The sequence below is a fragment of the Mixophyes fleayi genome, chromosome 5 (genome assembly GCF_038048845.1).
Source record: "Mixophyes fleayi isolate aMixFle1 chromosome 5, aMixFle1.hap1, whole genome shotgun sequence".
NCBI lineage: Eukaryota > Metazoa > Chordata > Amphibia > Anura > Limnodynastidae > Mixophyes > Mixophyes fleayi.
The window spans coordinates 94,109,076-94,132,478 of record NC_134406.1 but is presented as its reverse complement, the minus strand read 5'-3'; the positions used below and the strand labels follow the sequence as shown (position 1 = coordinate 94,132,478).

General features: G+C 36.3%; 1 protein-coding gene across 2 annotated transcripts in view; it reads left to right on the top strand.

Moving 5' to 3' along the window:
- Window positions 1-23,403, top strand: part of ELMO1 (engulfment and cell motility 1) — a 292,489-nt gene that overhangs the window by 81,755 nt on the left and 187,331 nt on the right. Inside the window, exons 5-14 of one of the 2 annotated variants that reach the window (XM_075212563.1) lie at window positions 276-326; window positions 1,964-2,133; window positions 6,605-6,640; window positions 10,273-10,372; window positions 11,085-11,236; window positions 11,924-12,002; window positions 13,690-13,734; window positions 14,857-14,907; window positions 15,641-15,763; window positions 17,417-17,548. In XM_075212563.1, the coding sequence (XP_075068664.1) occupies window positions 276-326; window positions 1,964-2,133; window positions 6,605-6,640; window positions 10,273-10,372; window positions 11,085-11,236; window positions 11,924-12,002; window positions 13,690-13,734; window positions 14,857-14,907; window positions 15,641-15,763; window positions 17,417-17,548 (939 nt within the window). The remainder of the gene's footprint in view (window positions 1-275; window positions 327-1,963; window positions 2,134-6,604; window positions 6,641-10,272; window positions 10,373-11,084; window positions 11,237-11,923; window positions 12,003-13,689; window positions 13,735-14,856; window positions 14,908-15,640; window positions 15,764-17,416; window positions 17,549-23,403) is intronic. The other variant, XM_075212564.1, reaches the window with a different exon arrangement.

The following is a 23,403-nucleotide window of genomic DNA, read 5'->3' as shown; positions in this document are numbered from 1 at the left end:
TCATTTTAGTCTTGTTTAGCATGTCCTTTTTTTTTTTTTTTCAGATATTTCTGTGTGCATTGCAAATGTATAATAAAATAAGGATGAATATTCCCTGCGCTTTCTATATTCTGTCTTTTCTATTAAGTGCACTGATGTTTAATTCAGTTACCGTTTACTTTGTTTTAGATTGTTGCTGACACTCGGCCTGTTCTAATTTAGACAATTATACAGTATATTTTCTGAATACATGTATCTTTTGTCATTTGTATGCTTTTTTTTTTTTATTATCTTAGAATCGCAATGAGATTAAAAATGGAGCAATTCTTCGGTTAACAGCATCCCCAGTGAGTACCCATTTAGTGAATATTTATAGAAAGCCATGTTGATGTATAAAGAGACAACAAGTATTGATAAGAGCAAAGAGTTTTTTGGGGGGAAAAGGCATATACCAGATCAAAACGGAAATCTTGGACTGTTAAAATTAGAGCCGATTTAAAAATATCAACCATTGCTTCAAAAATGATAAAGTGGAATAATAGTTTGTAGATATTTTACGTTTTCAGATCTTGTGAGTAAATGAGCACAATTAAATATAGCATTTCCATAATTCGCAAACAGAAAGCCAGTCAGACAAGGGGAAAGTAAGTTATCTTGGGCCATATAAGAATCTTCATGCCATTTTGAGTGTCAAACAGTGCACATTGCAGGCTGAAGTATATATCATGAAGGTGAACATATACCATGAGTCTGAGCATAATTCAGTATGGCTCATACTTTCCAACTCTCCCGGAATGTCCGGGAGACTCCCGAAATTCGGGTAGGTCTCCCAGGCTCCCAGGAGAGCAGGCAAATATCCCGCATATGGCAACTTGTTCCCTAAAATGACGCCATTTGCAGTGAATTGCGTCATTTTGGCCCCGCCCCGCGTGAAAACGGCATTTTGTCGCGGGGGGAGGGGGGGCGGAGCCAAAATTGCCGTTTGGCAAGTATGGGCTAACTTAACCAGCTGTGCACCATTCAACCATTTAGGTGATCAGTCTATGTAACTTACATGTAGTTGGCATATTTATGGTGATAAGACTTGTTTATAAATCTAAAGGAGCCATATACAACACAATAAAAATGTTTTCTGAAAATAAAAAGATCTTTTTACATCATACCATTCAGCAATATTTTTCATTATATACATATAAACATTCTTTTCTGGTCTTCCATGTAGAATTTGTGTTAATTTTATTAACAGGCAAGATGCACTTGTAATGAAGTTTTGTTTTGTTTTTTTCATCTAACATAAATCCTAGTATGGTGCAGTATAGACAGAAGCAGTCTGCTAGCTATAATATAAAAAGAATCATTGACCCAAAATGCTGCACAGTGATACAGAGATTATGTTGGACAGAATACACAAAATATTTATTAACTAACTAACTAACTTGTAGAATAATGATTACTGCACCAATTCCATGTTATATAAGAATATTATTTTTGGATCAGACATCATTAGAAACCATGAATGAATGCAAAAGCACTATTTATAATTTTTAGTTGTAAGAAACAATAGTATTGATGCTTTAAAAAAATTGTACCTTTATTTTGTGGCGTTAGTCTGAATATAGGCTGCTCTCTACTTTTAAATAACTTGTGAGGTGGGTAGCGTGTACTTTACCAGTATGTGTGGGAAGAGAGCTACTAGATATGAAGTGACTCCGTTGACTCTGCCCTGGCTATCATGGGAGGCCCCTACAGCAAAAAACATGATTTAAAAAAGTCTGTGATAATCTGAGTTAGCATGAAGACATTTGTAGATTATAAAGTTTCTTGTTAAATGTGAAAGAGGGAAAAACAATACTGCCATTTTAGGTTGGCTTAAAATACCAAGTATATATTTAATGTAATGAATACAAAGTAAATGTGTGTTGCACTTGTAAAGTAGTAAGACATGGACAGTCGTCTACTTACCTTCATTTTTGTCTGCACTTAGGCTCACAACGCTCAGCAGCTCCATGACAGAGTCCAATCTTCCAGTATGGATGTCAAGCTAGAAGCACTAAAGGATTTGGCCAAATTTTCCCGAGATATTACATTTGCACAAGAATTTATAAACTTGGATGGCATCTACCTTCTCACACAGATGGTGGAAAGTGGCACAGAGTAAGTTTCTCCTAGTGTACCCTATTTTCAAAAATACAGCACAGTGATGGTCTCATTTCTAAACAAATAGAATAGATGTTCGGCTTAAGTAATAGGACTTGATTTTCTGGCAAACCAAGCAGTTTGTGTGCAATCCTGCTGTTTTGTTGCAAGTTTTCAAATGTTTAAAGTATTTATTAAACAGGAGGGGGGCGGGGGATTGTGCTCTACTCCTACTGTTGCAAGAGCTGCGTTAACATATGGTATCCCTCCCTTAAAGCCAATAGTATATAACAAAGTTAAAGGCTCATTGACTAATGGTGATGTCTTATTAATGTGATACTCAAGGTAGTAGTTATGCAATACTCTAAATACTGATCGAGTAAACATATATTACCTGTGTGTCCGGGTGTGAGCAATATGAGGACAACTAATGTTAATAATCAAATCAATTCAATAGATACATTACTAAAACACATAAATCAATACTCTAATCACTAGCCAGGTAATGTCAACATTAAAAACAGTCCATGTAAAACCGCATATACATATGTATAATGGATAAATAGTACATATAAATACATATACAAATAATGACATATATCGAAAGAATCCACTCAGTAATTATGGTTGCTTATCAATGGTCTAGCCAATTGTCAAGGCAGGTTTCGGTGGGTTTAAATCCAATGTGTTTCTCCAGATATGACACAGTTCACTAAGATACTTCAATATAGAGAAATAGCAATGTTTGTATCATTTCCATAGCAGGGTTAGTCATAGAGTGAATATCCTGTATGGTTCTTAACCGGTAGCGGTGTAGAATTACCAGACAAAATGGCGTCCCCACTATTTCACAAAATGGGCGTAAATTACTCAAAAAAGGAACATAAGAACAGAAAGATCATAGGTGTAATACTGCAGGAGCAAATTGTGGAAAAGTGTTCTGCTAATCATGTTGCAGCCCCTCCCTTCCCCTGCACTAAGGCTCTTCCTGGCACCCCTAGGATGGGGGTACTAGGATAACGGTGTTGTCTAAAATTAGTATGGGTGTGGAACTACAAGTCCCATTGCCTGAGAGCCATCGACTGCTTGGCTGTCACTTGCTGTACAAGCGCCATTATGCCCTGGCAGTCGGGGCTTGCTGAGACATGTATTTCCTTTATTAGTAGTTAAATATTTTTTTTTATTTTAATAAGAAATGTATTTGGAGATGTAGCCAACTCCATGAAGGGTCCACGTTTACGCACTTACTGTACTTTGCTTAAACTGACACATTTCCGGTCTGCCTCTCCGGACATAAAAGTTAGCAAGCTACTTAAAACTTAATATCCAGTTGCGTTTTGCTTTTCATATTTAACACTACTCACTGTTAAATTTTGGGGGAAAAACTCTTGAATCTCTTTCAAAATAGGATGAAATAAAATTGTCATTTATCTAAAATAAAACCCTCTTTTCAACTTTTGAAAATATCCCTTTTTGGGTTGGCATTAAAAATTACTAAAAGCCCCAAAAACATTAAGCTCCTTTACAAGCGAAGAAATACTCACATGTTTCTAGCTTGTATGAAGCCAACTCTGAAACGCAAGTCTAAAAGATATAGGTTTAAATACCTGCTTGTTATAATAGGAAATACAAAACAGGAAGAAAAGGAGTGTTGAGCGTGACCTGGTAATCTGCTAAAAAGACAAGTGCATTGTTTGCAATGCTTCCTTTTGTCCAATTAATCCATGAGACACTAAAAAGATTACGGTTTACGAACAATCAGTCTTTTCCTAGAAGAGAAAATAATAGAGACGTATTTTACCTTATATTTTTGTTCTGCAAAAATAATCCCTTTGAGAAAATGTAATTAAAAGATAGGTCAACCACAGCCAAATCCCATTTACTGCAGGAGTATAAAGGACACTGGAGATTGTGCCTTCAATTACTGTGTTTTTTCCCTCTGTAAGTTATGAGACTGTGAGGCATTGTTAAAACTGAATGTTTTTTTTTTAGTACAAATGCAGTACTTGTAAAAAATAAATACGTGTACAAAAGCCTTTTTCTGACAAAGATTGGGATTTATTGAGCAGATCTCGCCTTCAGCATTGTTTTATATTACCTTTTCAAAGATTCTAATTTTTATTTTTTAATTTAGCAAATTTAAAACATTTGCTTTCGACAAATCCTATTAGTATTCCGATTCTGTTCATTATTTTTTTAATTGCAAAGAAAACAATGCATATAGCTTGTCATGTTTAATCACAAGGTTTTCCCGCTGTGAAACACATAGCGACTAACGGACACTTTGCAAATGTTTTACCGATGCATTTTTAATGTGTTTCTCTTGCGTGTTTGAGGCTTTGCACTTTCACCAATGCAATCTGTTGTACTGGTAGTGCTTATTCATGTGTGAAAATATTGTGCAGTGCTCTTCAATATTAAACTGTGCATAAAATTTTAGAACGCAATGGTGGGAACAAGCCCATAAGAAACCCATTCATGCTGTTTTTAACATGGCTAAGAGCAATGTGAAATAGCTTGAAGTTGGCATGTGTAGTCCTCCAGCCTTCAAAGGGGCCACATAGAGGATGGATGGAGAACACAGTGCACTCCCTCCTCCTCTGGGTATGCTGTGTGACCTCCTTGCGGAGGAGGTTTCGTGATGCAGATTCGACTTCCCCTGTTCTGATAAGATCGGGAGCAGTCGGCTAGGGGGCCGCAGGCAAAGACTCAGTAGGTTGCAGTCTTTGAAAGCGCATTAATACAAATAGGTTTGAGTGATAGGAATGTACTACAATGCCACACAGATTGTTGCACATACAGCAAATTCACAATTTTTTTTCCACGGGACCGGTAAAATTCGTATAAAGTGAAGTATACAAAGAGGGAAAAATCTAAAAAACAAACAAAGAACAGATTTCAAGTAAAAGAAGGCAAAGCAATCGGAAATTTACCACAGTGAGTTATTGTGTTAAACAGTTTGTTCCAGGTATGTAAAGTGTGTACACATCACGCACTTTTCATGAACGTAAACACTTCAGTATAGTAACACATACATCAGTATAGTAAAAAAAAATATTAACTTGTTGGTGGGCAAAATAATGTAGAATTCATGTGCTGGGAAATCTAGGAGCCAGCAGATTAATTTAATTAGCCAGGTGTTAAGATGTGCATTGAGTAAAATCAACAGAAACAGACAAGACACTATAGGCAGGTGTTTTGGGGGTTTGGCTATTTAACTGCTGAGATTTATCAGTGCCTGTATAAATTTGAGGGGAACATCATTTTTAGAAATCTGAGCAACCGTATTTTGCCCTGTATAAAGCAAGTATAATATTTTGTTACTTTTGTATCACTAAATCTTGAAGCAACTAAAACAAGCAAAACGGTTTCACCGTACCAGGACAGTACAAATACCATATGTGGATTTTTTTGTGTTATAATATGTACAACATCAGGGACATTGAATTGCTTCAGAAAATAAGGACCTGGTGAAAGTGTAAATTATGGGATAGTGTAAAAATTTTGGCAACTGATAAAGGCCAATACATTGTACCAGAGCATCCCCTAGACGACTAAGCAGTTTCATGTACAGTATTACTTATTAACGATGGGACAGGTAGAGTCCAGAGATGTTTACATTTTTACTTTCTATTCCATTATTTCCTCTTTCTTTGAAAATGACAGTTACATGCTGAAATATTTACAAACAAGTCCAATGTGCTGGGGAGAATGGTTTTCCCATTTATCTGTAATGAAAAAGAAAGTCTGTCTGCATGTAGTATTCCGTAACTAAATCCCTGTCTTGATGTCTTACAATGTATCTGGCCCTAAGCACTGGAATTTATTGAGGTATTTAATTGCTTTAGCAGTATCTAGTTCTCACTGCTAAATGCTGCTGAACATTGTCCAAAGGTAAGAGAGGAGAAAATATACAACTAAGCATACCAAAGAATCTTGGTTATTCCAATATACTGAAATACAGGTTGCCAAGCAACACTGCAGATGCCAGAGTAAACCAATACATAATGTAATCATAGGAGTTTAATGGATGGAATAAAATATATTGCAAATGGAATTATTCAGTGTACTTCCAATAATAAGTCCCATGCCTGGTTTAATATTACTTATTTCTGCATGGAATAATGAACTCAGTGATGTATATTATAATAATACAAAGTGTAAACATCTTATAAAAACATTTTTTGATTAGCAGTTTAATCAGCAGCAGCCGTTAGATTTTGCATTACAGTTTATTTTATGTTTATGTATTAGTGTTATGACTTTTGATATATGTCTGATAAAAAATTCTGGCTCCGGACTTGACCTCTACATCTGTTCTTGATCCACAGCTTCCAGTGGTGAGATTTGTTAAACAAGTGAAAATAGTCAAATGATGGATACATGTTTTAGCTAAGGGTAAACTGGAATAATACATTTGTGTAATTCTGTTTACTGTGGTCTGATCATGGGTTCCTATTCATGTGGCAGTTTGTTTACATTTTTGCAGACAACATAAGAAATTGCAGAAGATAATGAAGCCCTGGTAAGGATCACCATTTGCTATGCTAACTGTGCATGCTGAACACCACTCACTTGCTTTCTGTAATCCTAAAACTAAGGCTGGGTACACACTACAGAAATTTCCGACCAATGTGTTATCTATTTACCTACGACTTCCGACCAGTCGATTGATACTTGCGTATACACGTTTTAAACTATTTTTGCAGAAGTGAAGCGATTTGGGTCAGACGTAATGTCTGCTCAGATGGCTGTGATTCCGTACACACTGAAACGATATATGGGCTCCCTGCAGCAAAAAACTCCCACAAAGTCAGATTCAGTAAAAGAAAATATGTCCTCGCCATTCTAGAACACATCTTTGTGTGTAGTGCATATTCGTTCTGAACTGCACATTAGTGATTCATTTTAATATAATGGATACTGTAGAACAACAGGTAGCAAATACATGAAACTATTGAGAATATTTTCATATGTGGTAAGAATACATGTTGTATACACTTGCACACAGCAACACATTCATGTCGTATGGAATGTTCTAAAAAAAGTTTACTATTGCTTCTCCATTAAAAGCACATAATTCTTATTTGACGGACATTCTGAGGCCGCGCCATGTGGGGGAGGTATTAACATTAGAAATTTACATACACGCCCGGGAAGAAGTCTTTGTTTGAAAGACTATCGGCATTTGGTTGAAGAATTGGTTGTGTTTTCAAACACATTGCAGGTTCGGTAGAAAGTTGGAACAAGATTATAGGTTTACTGACCAACCAAATGAGCCGACCAACTATCTTTCATTGTGTAAGTGTACACTTTGCTGAGATATCGGGCCCAACCGGTCTGTTTTCGGGTGTTTGACCTTATAATGGGTTGAAAAAAATTGTAGTTTGTACCTTGCCTAAGAAGACCTATTATGACACTTTTGCTGCATGCAATCTGCTGAGTTACTTTTAGCCTCTCTCTTCCCTTTATAAATGGCACTCCTCTTTTTGTTGTTGTTGCTGCTGCTGTTTTGCATTGTTTACATTTAGGTAGTTTTCATCCCTTTGCTCCACTTTACCTTGTAAAATGACATAAGTTACAATTCTATACGTTCTGAGATTCATACTGTTTATTTTATGTTTTTAGTGCATACAGTCAACTTTAATCACAAAATACATATCATCTTATATAAAAGGGGCTACATGTAAAAGGTCCCATGCTATGTAGAGTCTGAGTTGTTTGATATTAACATTTTGTTATGTAGCTTAATACAAGCGATTAGTTCCCTGTTATCTTCAGGCAAAAAGAAATGGACTGCAGTGTTCTACAGATGGGTGACTGTCAGAAATGTGTTGTTCATAGAACCCACCCTTCCTTGTATTGTATGCTTAGTTGTCCTCTAAGACATTTCCATTCTTATCAGTGCTCTTCTGCAGCTCAGATAATAGCATAGTTATTGGTAACCTTGGAGTTGCTGATCTCAATCTCTGGAATAGCTAAGAGTAAATGCCTTGAAAACATTGTAATGAAGGCCTTCTGCAGCACAAGCCGCTTATATAAGCTGCTGTACTATTAAACATCAACATTATACAAAGAAATAATACAATCTAACAGCAATGTTTCATGTTGTAGGGACTTTAAAATACAAAAGACTTTAACATAACTTGTTGTAGGACTCAAAACACAGTCTATATATAGTGAATTTGAATAGGAACATTTTAATAATGCTTTGAATAAGATATTATTCTAGACTTCGTGAGCCACACTTAACAAGTCACGAACAGGGCTCCTGTAATTCTGAAATAAAAGGCTGGCCATGTGACCAGAAGTTTGTTAAACCCATCAAATCCATTCTGCACATTCTTTTAGATGTTAAATGAGGTAAACAATTATAATGGCATATATTTCCTATCTTATTCATTTGGGTTCTTCAGGAATTGAAGTTGGTTGAAAATTATTATTGCCAGTTAAAGATAAAAAAAATAAAAATGTTCCTCATGTCAGGGACTTAGAGCTGTGTACCACATTTGTATGTGTCCCTGGTATGTTCAGCCTTGTGATGAATTCACCATGTATAACCCTGTGGCATAAGGAGCACTGATCTCTGTGCAGAAGTACACACAGTATTTATATATTGTAATAACTAATAGAAAATTCACCAGGCAGCAGTCATGCTCCTTCCAGTGTTTGTCCCTGGGAGAGATGTTAACATTCCGATTAATGGTATTTATTCCTCATGCTGTGTATGCTACATGTGGTGGAATACAGCTTGGGTAATATACTTAGCAAGCATAAAAAGCATCATAGCTGCAAAGCCTATAGCAAGCATTTAAATATTGAATGTTAAATGGGCTAGGAAAGATGCACACATTTCAATGGAAGATTATAATATTAATGCATCTCTTGATTTATAAATAAATCTCTTGATATTTATTTATTGATCACAGCCGATATTAAAAGCTAACTCCTCCCAGATGGAACGCCAAAATATATTAAACTTTTTTATTTATCTTACACAGTTTGAGAAATATTGATGTGTTACCAATATTCCCCAAGCCGTTTTAATTCAATTGCTCAATTCTAAAATCCAGCACTAACTAATCCAATAACAATAATTCTGTTGTCTATCACTACCTGGGTGTACAGCAAATCCTTCACTTGGGATTATCTTTGTAAATAATGTCCACATTGAGAAATGCACAGTTGTTCTTTACGATCAGGGCAGTTGCTTGGTGAGACATTTATTTTTTTCTGATACATTGCTGCAAAGACACACATTCATTTTATAGCATCATGAAATAATAATTTTCAATAATCATAAACCTCCTGGTTGTTTGCACTGTACAGTGGTGCGAAATATTGTTGGCTCTTTCTGAATTATAATTCCTATTATGATCTGTCTCCAGGCTTCATCATTGTGGTGCTTTGCTTTCCACTTTTAGCTCTTTAGTGACACCTGGTTTCAGAAGCTTCAAATTTCTTTTTACACTATACAAGAGATTTGCTTCATTTAAACTAATTGGAAAGCAGAATAGTCCAAAGGAATGATAATCAGCCAGTGGCTGTAGCCTATTCACACACTAATGGCTTGCATCCATTATTAATGTGCATCATTTGTAGGGTGCCAGTGTGTGTTTATTACACAAATTGGAAGACTGGAATACTACTATGTAATGCTATTTATTTATTTTTTTTAGTCAAAGACACAAATAATTAAAATCTAATTGCAATGTAAACATCTGACTGAACCAAGTCCCAAACAGGCAAAAAAATAACCGGTAAGGTTTTCTCTAAATTTTTAACATGTCTGTTTTAGATATTAGATCACAGGAGTGACATAATAAAAACAATGTTTCCAGCTAACAGTGCAGCCATGCAGTGGACTATGATGCATCCAAGCACTTTTTTTTATTTAGTTGTACAGCAGGATGGTGCACTATGATCCTTCATTGTGGCGCTGCTTATTCTTATGTTGGGCATGAAACCTATACAGTATACTGTTGGCGTCTACCTAAATCTTTTTTTCAGGGTTTTGTGGCGCATGCGCTGTGATTACACATTTTCTAGCTCTTTGTGCTTGCTAAAACCTACAGCTTAATGGTTGTCCTGTAATAATGTGAGACCTCTCTTAGCCTGTCTCAGGGATTTAGCACATGCTCCCCATCTCTCTTGCAGCTTTGGAGAAATGCTTTCCTACACCTTGACGGCGTTTGTTGAGTTGATGGATCACGGCATTGTATCATGGGATACTTTCTCTGTGGCATTCATTAAAAAAGTGAGTATAAACGGCAATGTGTAAAACTATTTTGCATGCTCGATATGCAAAATAGTTAGACTTTCACAAAAAGTCAGATGTGTCTATAGTGTAGAAAAAATGAAATTCCTATATTGGCATTGAATGAAGTTCATCTCGGATATCTTGTTCTGACAAATGACACACATACATACTCCTCCTGACAGCTGCCTGATTATGTTTCCATCCTTGAAAAATGGTTCATATTGGGGTAATACTTTTTAAATAATATCACATGGTCACACAGTAAAGTAGTAATTCAACACCAGGGGAGCCCCTCATAGCTGCTTTAGGCCCTACGTATGCATTACTTATGTGCTCTGACGCCACCACTGCCTCCCCTGGTCTTTGGGAAAATGTGATACACATGTCTTTGCTTACCAATTCTAAACTCTTTTCAGTAGACTATTTGATAGAAAGTTCAGTTACAGCTCCAGGGGAGCGCAATGTTGAAACCTTTCCTACACTATACACAGTAGTTGGAAGGTTTGTTGCTGGTAATTAATCTTGGAACACAATGTCTGTAACATTTATCATAGGTTCTTCTTCTATGGTATGCTTTCTATTTTCTTTACCATTTACCTGTTCTACAATATATCTTTATACGTTTGTTAATGAGTATAGTACATTTTTGAAATGGATATAGAGTACATGCTTACAATTTGTTAACAAAACAAATCTGTGTCATTTTTAGATTGTCAGCTATGTGAACAAGTCGGCAATGGATGTTTCCATTTTACAGCGGTCACTAGCCATCCTTGAGTCCATGGTTCTAAACAGCCATGATCTGTATCAAAAGGTTGCACAGGAGATCACCATTGGGCAGTTAATTCCACATCTTCAAGGGTAAAAAGTCATCATATGATTGTTATGTATACACAGATCTCTTGTTTCGTCTCGGGCAATCCACTAACAACAATATATTCAAAGATAACATTGGTGAATTTATTTCTTGACAATTCATTTTTTTTATCCAGTCTATTTGTTAATTTTTAGTCCATAAACAGGCCCAAATCTATGTGTTGTACATAAGATTTAATACCAGTCATTGGCATGAAGATACCTCTAGTTTCGATGACTACCACATATGAGCTACTTGGTTCCCAAATAATCAATCTGTGTTTTCTTATATGTCCTGTGTATTTGTGACAGATACATACTCTAAGTATGTAAGACTCATACTTTAAGAGAGAATGCACATTGTGTTACGATCAAAGTAACGGTTTATGCTTTGAGTGTACTGATTAAGCTGCTTTATTTGAAACACTACTTTCAGAGGTCCACACTGCACAGCAGCATAAGGAAGTGTTTCATTTTGTGTGCAAGTCTTTCAATGCCAGTTTACAAAAAATCCTGGACTATAGAGAATATAAGATGATACTCTGTAATATGAAAGCGGTTATTATTTTATGAATTTTTAATGCACCGTTCTATAAATAGTTTTGCCATATTTTGCTTTACAGTATATTAAAATAAATGGTGTATTTAAAATAGCAATAATGAATATTCATTATTTTTTTTTTTGGCCTCAAGGACAGATCAAGAGATTCAGACATATACTATTGCAGTGATCAATGCACTTTTTCTTAAAGCCCCAGATGATAAAAGACAGGTATGTATTTGTTCAATGTCAATTATAACACATTGTGATAACTGTATAAGAAACAAACATACAAAATATTCTAGGGCTATGCTTTCTTTTTGGGTCAGATTGATATCCATACAGACCATAATCATATCAGCTATTCTGCCTGTGAACTTGAAAGATAAAGTTGATTTTGGCTATAATCTGTGATGTACTGAGATGACCCTTTCTATACATGGCAGACCTACATCTGCTATAATACTGCACAAATTTACGTAACAGCCAGATAGTTAATTACATTAGTATACATCTCAACATTTAGAATCTCAAAACAAGCCCCACTCCAGTTCTATCCAAACTCCGCCCACAAATGAGAAATTAGGCGAACACCACCCACTTTTGTGTTAAGTCCGCTAATCGGGATATCCCTCCATAATCGGGATCACTGGAAGGTATGCATTAGATTAATCAAAACCTATATTTGTTTCGTTGAGCTCATATTTGTGCCATGCTATCAAACTAGTCATTAGTTTATTGTTATTGATTAAAATGAAGGTTGTCCTCTTGCTGGATAAATAGTAAGCAGTTTATATTCACCAGGAAGGTCATAAATAGATTGTCCTTCTCTATAAACTGTACATGGGCAACAGTAACACATTACAGGAAATATAGATCATTTCTCCATTGCTGTTTTCTTGTTTTTGAGTCAAATCAAATTGCACATTGCTACATCTCTTATTCTGTTATCAATATGTTAAGATTTAGTAAAGCATAGCCTAACAGTCCAGTGCCAGTGTCCCTGTTTTCAGATGTTGGTACTTTCCTGTAACTCTTTCATTTACAGTGTAATACACACAGGGCCTGCTGGTGCTTGTGGATGTTCGTTCAAGTCCACCATATGATTTCTCTTTAATTTTACTTTGTCATCACTATTAGACTTTGTAACAATTATAAATGGGATCTACAGTAATGTGTCTGTACTAATTTATATGATATACATATCAGCAATTGGATGTGTGGAACACTCCAAAATACATACCAGGATATCAATAAGCATTTAGCTAGCCCATAGTAATGAATTGAAAAATTGATACAGAGCGGAAGGTCCAAATGCAACATTCAATATTCCTGCAAAACAGGGATAGTTAGCAATGAGGACATTTGCAATTAATTTTGTTTCTTCTGTGTACAATTAATGGGGTTTAGAAACCATTAATGTTTATACCACTCTTTTATACATGAGTTGGAACATTGCATCATGTATTATTTATTCTATCTTTCTTACACTGTTAAAAGTAGTGCTTGTGATACACAGGCATGAGATCTTTCATTTATAAACCAGAAATAAAGAAGTAAATATATGTAACTGCTTGGCTGTACCCCCATATACACATCACTGAGTGCCTTCTTATACAGCTACTAGGAGCACTGTTTCGTAAAGTAATCCGGGTGGGATGTTGGAGGCACTATGGGTCACAATTAGGTTTTTAGAATGTCTTGTAGTAGATTTTAGGCTTGGTACTGCAACTTCCAGGAAAACCATCCCTTTTCCAGAAAGCCCCAAGCACCCTGAGAAAAAGGTCCCATACTGCACTTTATTAGTAAGAGCAATGAACCAGCATATTAACTTTTGTGTCTCTCCTTGGACAATTTAAGCCTTGTATTGAAATACATTGTTTCCTTTTATTGCTGCAATTGACTGTGATCCTCTAAGCATTACATAGAAGACAGCATTGACATCATTGATTTCCCTCTGAGTGTGAGTCCTCTAACTCCTCTTACTAATGGTGTTTAAAATAATCTGTGCATTCCTGTGATTATGCTACGTGTGTGTGTGTGTGTGTGAGATAGAATTACTGCTGGACAAGAGCATAGTAAACAGCTTGAATTTCTATGTGTTATCATAATCATAATGTTGATTATTAAAACCAAATGTTACAGCTCCTTACAGAAATTAAACTGTTTTGTCAGTTCTGTCAATCTTCATTTGGCCACTAATAGCCGTAAGCAGTGCATACCTTTCTCTGGGACTATACCCAAGGGACCAGCACTTAGCAAAACTGTACATTCATCCACACAAGTGGAGTTAAACTTCTACATACTGAGATATTTCAAAATCTACATTGCCCTTTGTAATCTCTCAATGTTTGGATCATCTGTAGGTTACCAATAATATACTGCTATAAGAGTTCTCAAAAAGGATACAGTTTTAAAAAAATGAAATTAATATAACTATTGTTACTTACAAACAGCCTTGATGTAGAAATTATTAGGTAAGTCACTCCTGACCCTTGTCCCTATCTCCTCTTCCCCCAACTTATTTGCTTTCTCATTTTAACATTTGTCATTTGTTATATACTTATTATTCCCTGTTATATAAGAAAAAAATGTGTTTATGATAAAAAATAATCAATATTGCCAATCGTACAGCTATAACACCCCTCACTCATGGTAAGAAGGGCAAAATGTCTTTTTTACATATATTCCTACCTTTTTAAAGTGACAAATCAATTTCGTAGAGACCCCTCTGCGTAAATGTAATATAGCAATATAGACTTGTTTTTTTCAAGAAATAATAATGCTGTATTATTTCCATCATCCTCATGTATTTGTATACATGCTTTGCTGAATTGTATAATGAGTAATAAAAAAAGATCCATGCTTATAAGGACTTTGTCTCCATAAAAGTAATAATTCATCTCCATGCTCGACCACATTATTGTGACATTTATCTATGTTTCAATAAAGATTTGTTAAAATTGGTTCTGTTAATATGTTTGTCATTAGTACTTTGAAAGAAAGACAGCAACCAACTATACCAACTAAAATATGTAAATAGTATATTTATTCTAGAATATATATTTTTTTCTGTTCAATACAGGAGATGGCAAACATATTGGCACAAAAGCAACTGCGCTCTATCATTCTTTCAGTAAGTATTGTCTATATTGTTTTTGTGCTATTCAATGATAAAATCAAAAATCTCATACAGAGTAGGTTCAGCTCACTGCTGAGTGTTTAAATGCTGTGTTTGTATAACGTTACTGGAGGCCCTTGTTTGAATCCCAGTGTCAGCTCTTTGCATCCTTGGACATGTCACTTTGGGGAAACTTGATGAAAGCTGGCACCCAGGTAACTTTGGGCAAAAAAAGGTGCTGGAACCCATAACAACCAGATACTGATTTATCAAGCATGGTCTAGGAAATCAAGGAATATTCAATATAGTTGTCAAATTTCTGCACCTGTTTTTAGAAATGTCCTTCTTTTCTTTCTTTTATCCTAGGAAAGCTATGTTGGCTGGGATGGGGAGTTCTACGTAATTCTTTGTACAGCATCGTGTACGAATATGTATATGTAAAATATAAATATAATAATAAACAGCTGATTTATCAGAGTCTGTGGCCTATTAATGTCTTAGGGCTAGATTTACTAAGCTGCAGGTTTGAAAAAGTGGGGATGTTGCCTATAGCAACCAATCAGATTCTAGCTATCATTTTGTAGAAGGTACTAAATAAATGAAAGCTAGAATCTGATTGGTTGCTATAGGCAACATCCCCACCTTTTCAAACCCGCAGCTTAGTAAATCTAGCCCTTAGTGTCCTTTTACGGGTGCGATTTCTTCACATCTATGAAGTGTCTCATTATATTTTCCTTATTATTTACAGAATGTCATTAGAGCACAGAAAGCCATTAATAATGAGATGGCGCACCAGTTGTATGTACTACAAGTGTTGACCTTCAATCTGCTGGAAGATAGGATGATGACTAAAATGGATCCTCAAGACCAAGTAAGCAATTGTGATTTGTCCTGAACCAGTGTAAGCTGATGTAAGAATATGACTTCCATACTTTATGATAAATTGTAAGTATTAAGTACTTGTTCAGATAAGGATTTCCTCACTTGTGTTACAAGTGGAACATGAAGTAAGAAAACTGCTCAGAGTATGGTGTGGGCATTGGGATTGTTGTTCCTGGTGCCTTCCGTCTCTGCTGTGGTTTAGCCCTGAATGATGAAATATTGTGTATGCTTGATATCCCTGTATTTTGGGGCTCATCATGGTCTTTGAATGCTGCTTGCCTGGTAAGCAGAGGCATGCAAGTACTAGGATGTTTTCCTGCATAATATTCAGAGCGATTTGCTAAAGTTGTGTTCTGTCTTGAACAAAGGACTGATTCAAATCCGAACGCAATTTGCACATATGTTGTGTCTTGAAAATGAGCACGAGCACTGTGTGTGATGCTTGGATTTGAATATGGTCAGAACACATCTCAAGAGACTATGCTTTGTCACTGTCACTTACACCTGCCCTGTAGCTGGTGCCAATGAAATGGCTGATAAACGCACTTACGAGAAACCCAGGACTAAATCCGGGGCCACATCTGCGTTGGATGCCTTTATAATGCATGGCCGACTGTAGTCCGCCCCTTTTCTCCCCTCTCCCGTTCCGCCTCTCTAGTCGTTTTCAGTAATAAGAGTCATTTGTGTTCAAAAATGAATTACATGCAATTAATTGGCGTAAGGTCCATTTCTAATCATGAAGAGTGATCCTCATGATCAGCGGGCTATATTATTAGCACGTTCTCATTACCTGTTTGAAGAGAACTACATATGGGAAGCTAACTGGTATATAGGAGCTCAATCTTGTTTATGAGGGCCCAATATTATATGGGAGCTTCAATTTATTCTCATACATATCTACTTTCAACATCCTGGACATTATATTTTGCTATTTTTAAAATTATTTTAATTCAATTTAGTCAATAAAGGTTATGTTTTAATATCCTTGTTTCTGGCATCCTGTTATATGTATCCTACCGCTCTGGGGAGTTCTTGTGCACCTGATTCATATACAACTTTCTAGTTCTTCCACATTTAGCAATTCTTTAACTTTACCAAAGTTCCCCTGCTGGCTGATTAGCTCGTTACGGTCATGTTGATATAGCTGTTAGGTAAAAAGTCAGGACATGCCACAAATGTAACAATATAGTTCCTTCCCTGGACACAACTCCAGAAGTCAGTATAGCAGTGAAAGTGGTTGATTACGTGTTTTCACATTAGGCCCAACTACAAAATGTATTGAAAGCAAAACTAAAATTAGGCAGATCTCATGCATTTAAAGCCTGATTATTGCTCTCTTCTATGTGTGTCAAATTAACTTACTGAAATTATAGGTGGAAGTTTTGCTGATATTCTTTGCTATTTACATAGGAAACAAAAGTAACCTTTGCTAAACTAAAAATGTTCATTCTATTTTACTGTTAAACAGCCCTTACTGCAGTGTAAACTACATCACCTGAACTGCCTCATGTTTTTTTCAAATGGTGTTCTGCCTTTAGGTATACATGTTATACATATTATTGATTACAGAGGATCTCTTCGAACATGCTATGGCCTGTACTGAAATGAACTTTTATTACATTACTGTCTGTTCATCTCCTAGGCCCAGAGGGATATTATATTTGAACTGCGCAGAATTGCATTTGATGTGGAACCAGACCAAAACAACCTTGGTGGCAGTATTGAAAAAAGGAAATCTATGTACACCAGGGACTATAAAAAGCTCGGATTCACTGTGAGTACTTAATTTCGTAACATTCCATTGTAAGAACAATTTTACCGCCTTGTCTAGCGGCTGATTTTTAACACGCAGTAAGTATTTTATACTTTGGCTAATAAATAATTGACACCATAAATATTTATATTACTTTGTCTTTTTCAAGCCCAGATTATGCTACTATGGGGGTATTCAATTGACGGCAGGATTGCAGAAAATCCCGCGCTCGAAAAATATTACCGTTATTATGGTAATATCTCACTGGATTTCAGCTCGCAGCTCCCTGAGCTGCGAGCTGAAATCCAGCGAGTAAATTACCATATTAATGGTTTTCTGTAATTATGGTTTACAGGATTACTGTAATAATGGTAATATTTTTAGAGCGCGGGATTTTTGGCGATCCCGCCGTCAATTGAATACCCCCCTTTTTTTTGTATAGGGTATAGCGTTATCTTGTTGATCTTGTACGTGACAGGGTTGGCAGACATGTGTAGCTAAAGTACAAATGCAAGGTGCATGACCATTATCTTTGAATTTGAGACGGGTAGGTGTGGTCTTTCATTCCATATTATTTCAAAGGCAAATTACTAATATTCATAAATATAGCTTTATATTTAAACTGTGCGTAAAATCTTTTTTTTTTTTTTTTTGTGCTTCTCTGTGTGGAGATTGGCCCAGCAGGGAATATCTTGGCGAGTGCACTAGAGCTCTAGAGAGGCTATTATTGTATTTTATATTGTATTATTATTACATAGTGCTGTACATTGAAAGGACCGAACAAATTACATACAATGACCTAAAACAACAGGTAAAGATGACCCTACTCACAATCTAAGACAACAGTGCCCCGAGCTGGATGCTCCCGATCTTATCAGCTGATTTCCACGTCACATGACCTCCTATGTGCAGTGCACGAGGTCATGTGACATATTTGGAGGGGGAGTGTGCTGTGCTCTCTCTCCTTCCTCTGGGCTGCCCCTTTGAACGTTGGCGCCCCCATGTGTGCAGCCCTCCAACCCTTTTACGTTGACTATAATTGATCTAGGAGATGTGGGGAACATCTGACACATAACTTAGCGAAATAATAAATTTACAATAATAAGGAAATAAGCTTTCATGGAGATAGCTAAGTGCTGTGATGGTATGGGATCTTCATTTGCTTTTTGATTTCTAATCATAGGTAATATAGAAATAAAACATCCAGAAATTCTAATTTGTGGTCTTCTAACAGCAGCCAAAAACCATATGTAATATTTTGTACTAGAAAAAGGTTTCTATACATTCCACAACGATGAGCCCTGGTTACTGTGGTCGCAGGAAAGGGATTACAAGCACAATGATTTATGTGCCTGTAATTGTCAGCAAGTCTAGCAAATCTCATATACAGACACCGTCTTAAAGGCAAAGGTTAGTTTCATATGCCCTTTGCAATGCCCTTTTTCTTTCTGTCCGTAACATGGAAACAAAAGCACTAGTAGATTCTTAGTAATGTCAGGAGTGATGTATTCTAGCGACTTAAGTGTTGTTGCTATTGTCAAATGGGGTTCTCTCTGGTTTAGCTCAATTCGACAAGCCACAGAAAAGTACCACTTTAAGAATATCAAAATATAATGCTTCATATGACAGCTGCAGAAATGGCTATGCTAGTAAACCAGCTAACTGCCAGCTGGACAGGCAGAGTGGCACCAGTCATTTTGGTTTAGGCTTGGAGTGTGCACAGCTGAATATCTGAGAAAAACATCCATTTATTTTTTTTAATTTGTTTTAACTTCCTCAACTTCAGGACTGTCTGTGTCTGTGTATGCAGTGCTTTTAGTTATAATGTGGCACAAAGTTGGAATGGTTTTGTGTTTAGTACACAATGGGAGACATTTGGCACAAAGGAAAATTGGCCCTGCCCATAGCTTCCACTCGTAGACTTAACTAGTTTTTCTTTTGTAGTTTAGAACTATGCCTCATAAGTCATGGAGTCTGAGCGGTTGTTACTCTCTATACTATGTAATTTTGTAAAATTAATGGAAATATCGGATTGGTTTCTTTTTTTTTCCATTGCACAGGTTTTCATAATATACATAATCCAATATTGCGCAGTGCACACAAACCTGAATTCTGTAGAAGGGTGTTAGCATCTTGTAGCACTATGCCAATCTTGAATGCTGTTTAAGTAATTAAAATATTTCCTTGTAATATTAACAGTGCAAGTTAGTTGCCACTGCTTCCTGTTACAGATTATAACCGCTATAACATCACAGTATGGCTACACACATAAGTGAAGTTTGCCACTAATACAAACATTTGTTGAATGCAGCTACAGAATTAATATAAGCTATTTGAATTGTGTAAGATTTCTAGGTCCAATACACCCATTTTTCAAGTTGTTTCTTGTTCAAAAATGAAACTGTTCATAATCTGTCATTCCTCTATAACTATTTTTAACAAAAAGCAGATAATATAAAAAATGTCTGTATTGGGTGAATACTTACCACCACTAGGTTGAAAGTGTATGTGAAAAAAAAACAACTTACAATTATAAAACAAATGGGACTGATGGTTTTTCAAAATGATCATTTATTTGTAAATATCACACTCGCTTATTGTCCCGACAATAAGCTCTATCAACTTTTCAACAGAGCTTCCCTGTCTTTTCCATCTTTGGTGCATTTTCCTGTGTTCCTGGATAAACTCAAAGCAAAAACATTACAATCACTTACACCAGATGGCAGCAAATACAAATTTCTTCCATTTGTAATAATATGAGCTTAAAACAGCAGGGAAAGTGTAATACGTCCTTTGGACAGTATCTCCTGTATTTTAATTTAGGTATTACTAGTAAACTAATTTGAAGGTAAAATTTGACCTAGAAAAGACAAATATATATATATATATGGGAAGTTCAATTTTTCATTTTCTATATTTGTATGTGTTTATGTTTATTTGCACACTGCCTCTGTATAGAACTTGAGCCTTATACAGGCTTCAAAAGGGACACGTATTACCCTACCCTTAGCAGACATTTCAAACAAGTGTACAACTTACAAGCTATGGGAAACAAATCTGACAATAAAGCAGGAAGGAGCCAGGTCACTGCCTTATACACTAGGTGGTGCTGTGTGGCTATATATTTTTGCGTGCCAAATATACAGCACTACATAAATGCCCATCAAAATGAAGGAAACAAAATAAGAGTAAGATCATGTTGAGCCCTTTTTTTTATTGCACCCAGTTAGACGTGACAGCATTGATTGAATAGTTTGTCAGATGGCTGCTCAGCCTCGCAAATACTGTTCATGGTACCACAATTATGAGCATTATTATTTGTTTCATCCAAGTTAACGACCTCAATATTGGCGTGGAATCTTATTCACTGACTTTTTGTAGGTATTGACGTGATATTACCTCTGTCCTGTTCGCTCTTTTTTCTCTGTGCGGGGCAATCTACTGAGGTGTCATATTTGCATAGTGATGAAGATCACGTTCGTGTTCTCTTTAGTCATCGGTCATAGTTTATCATCAGGCTTTTTCCCGCTCCGTCCTTCGTCTTTTTGCTGCTTCTTGCTGTGCAGTTACTCCCACAGCAGACATTTTCCTTTTAGATACCTTCGCAGTTACACTTTGCTTCTTAAAATAATTAGTATAGTCCTATTAATTTAACACTAAGTGCAAATAAAATTAATGGATAGAAAATCGAGTCAATTTGGAATATCAATTGGAATAGGAATTCCAAATTGACTCAATTTTCTATCCATTAATTTTACTTGCACTTAGTGTTAACTGCCATGCAAAAAACCTAAATAAACAAAAAAAGCCAAGAAATGAGGGAAATCTATACAGTAGGAATAGTCAGGTACACAAGAGTCATTTGCAAACATTTTACCCAATTTGTTTGTGTGTCTTGTGTGTATATTTATAAAGGTGAGGAGCGGTGTTGGGGTCCTATTTATCAAAGATCTCCCCCCTGTAATTTAGAGGTAAATCCCCAAAAACAACAGTTTTCGGGGATTAACCGCTAAATTACTATGTATTATTCTAGCATCGCAGCAGATATCTCCGATATCTGCTGCTTTGCATTTCTCATCGTTTTACTGAGCACTCCCCATAACACTGTATGGGAAGTGCTCAGTAATCCTATGTATTAAAGTCTTCCTAGAGAAATTTTTCTCTTTCTACATGTTAATGTACGCCATCTGAAGCTGGCGCCATCTGAAGCTGGCGTACATGAACATATCTGGACAGCGCATGTGTGGAGGGATCATGTGATCCCTCCCTGTCACACAATGTACCTTTTGCCGTCCAGGATGTTAGTGCGCATGCACCAAGTTGTCAGTCGGCGCATGCGCACTAACTAACAAAAAGAAGGGAAAAAAAGAGAAGATCACAGCAGCTTTCGAAATTGAGAAAAGACTGCGATGATCAGGTGAGTCCACTTCTCAGGGACAGAAGGTTATCGGCACCGCTGTGCCTGAGATGTTTTTTAATACATAGCCGTTACTTTTCAATCCTTATCAAGGATATATATATGGTAACACTTGATATGAACACCAATGGACCCAAAGTATTGGCCTTAGTGTGTATATATAAATTAATAAGTAGCTAGGTAACAAAGATGCAAAAAGTTCCATTATTATTACGTTGTGGCAAGCAATAAAGCAGTATGACAGGTGACCTTTTTGTAATGTTTTTAATGCTTCCCACTAACAATAAAGCAATAAAGGTGTTTTTTGTTAACGAGTTTCTTATTGATTTTGATATGTAGGTGATCATTTACAAAGCACAAATTGTCAGCTGCACAGTGCGAAAGCAGCTTTGGATGTATTCATCTGCACAAATGTACCTGGATTTACACCAAAGTGCATGGTTTTATAGAGGTGTGTTTGCGGAGGAACAGCAGTTTAGCAAGAGGAGGGGGAGTTTCTAACAAAATTGAAGGTGGGCGCACTGGTGCGCCCTGTTTCATGGAGAAGTATAGAAACAGGATTTTCTTTTGCAGGGCAATATTATTCCAATGATTATTCCAAGTGGTGGAGTGGGATCAGTTTTGGGAACGTGCCTTGCCACGTGGAGGAGTGCATGGCCTTTTCCACATGTTAATGGTCTTTGGGTCTCATTCTATACTTTTATTGGGATTCGTTTTGAAGCCCATCTCTCGGTGTGTACTCCAAGGAATCTAATAAGAGTTTAAATCAAGCAGGTTTATTTGAAATATATGTATGATTTTTTCATTGAAAGTGGTGATACTAAAGCGGTAGGAGAGTGAACTTTGATGTGATGTTTACACTTTTTCACAGTGCGCCTGGTGATTTTTCCACTTCTCCACACACTTAGGCTCACTTCTAGGTGCCTGATCATTCTGATTATCCAAAATGAATAGCTTTATCTGTATGTACATTGAACTGTATATTCCAAATGCAAATAATCTGTGCATTTAAATTATGCTTACACTTTGAAAAAAAAATAAACATTTTATTCTAGGAGAACAAAGGTTATTTGGATGGCTGTGGTGGTAGGCAAAGTGGGCAATACCGTAGTTTGGGAAGAACTGGTATTGAGATTAGGATGGCTATCCTATTTGCTGTGTTTAATTATAAATGTGGTTCTGGCTTTTTATTCAATAGGCATGTCACATGCAGCAAAACCAGATGTATACATGTGTGAAGATACCAGGTTTTCTGGCCCAATTCTACCCACTTCACTCTGGCTGGCCACCCATGGGTGCCTTCCTAAGCCAGGGAAGCCTACCTAGTATCTTCTAAGGTTCTTATTAGTCACTCAGGCAAATGCAGTTAGAAAAATGCAACAGTACATTTATTGTAATAAAAACAACAATAGAATGTTATATACACACAGTAAATAAATGTCAGGCAGGTTTACCACAT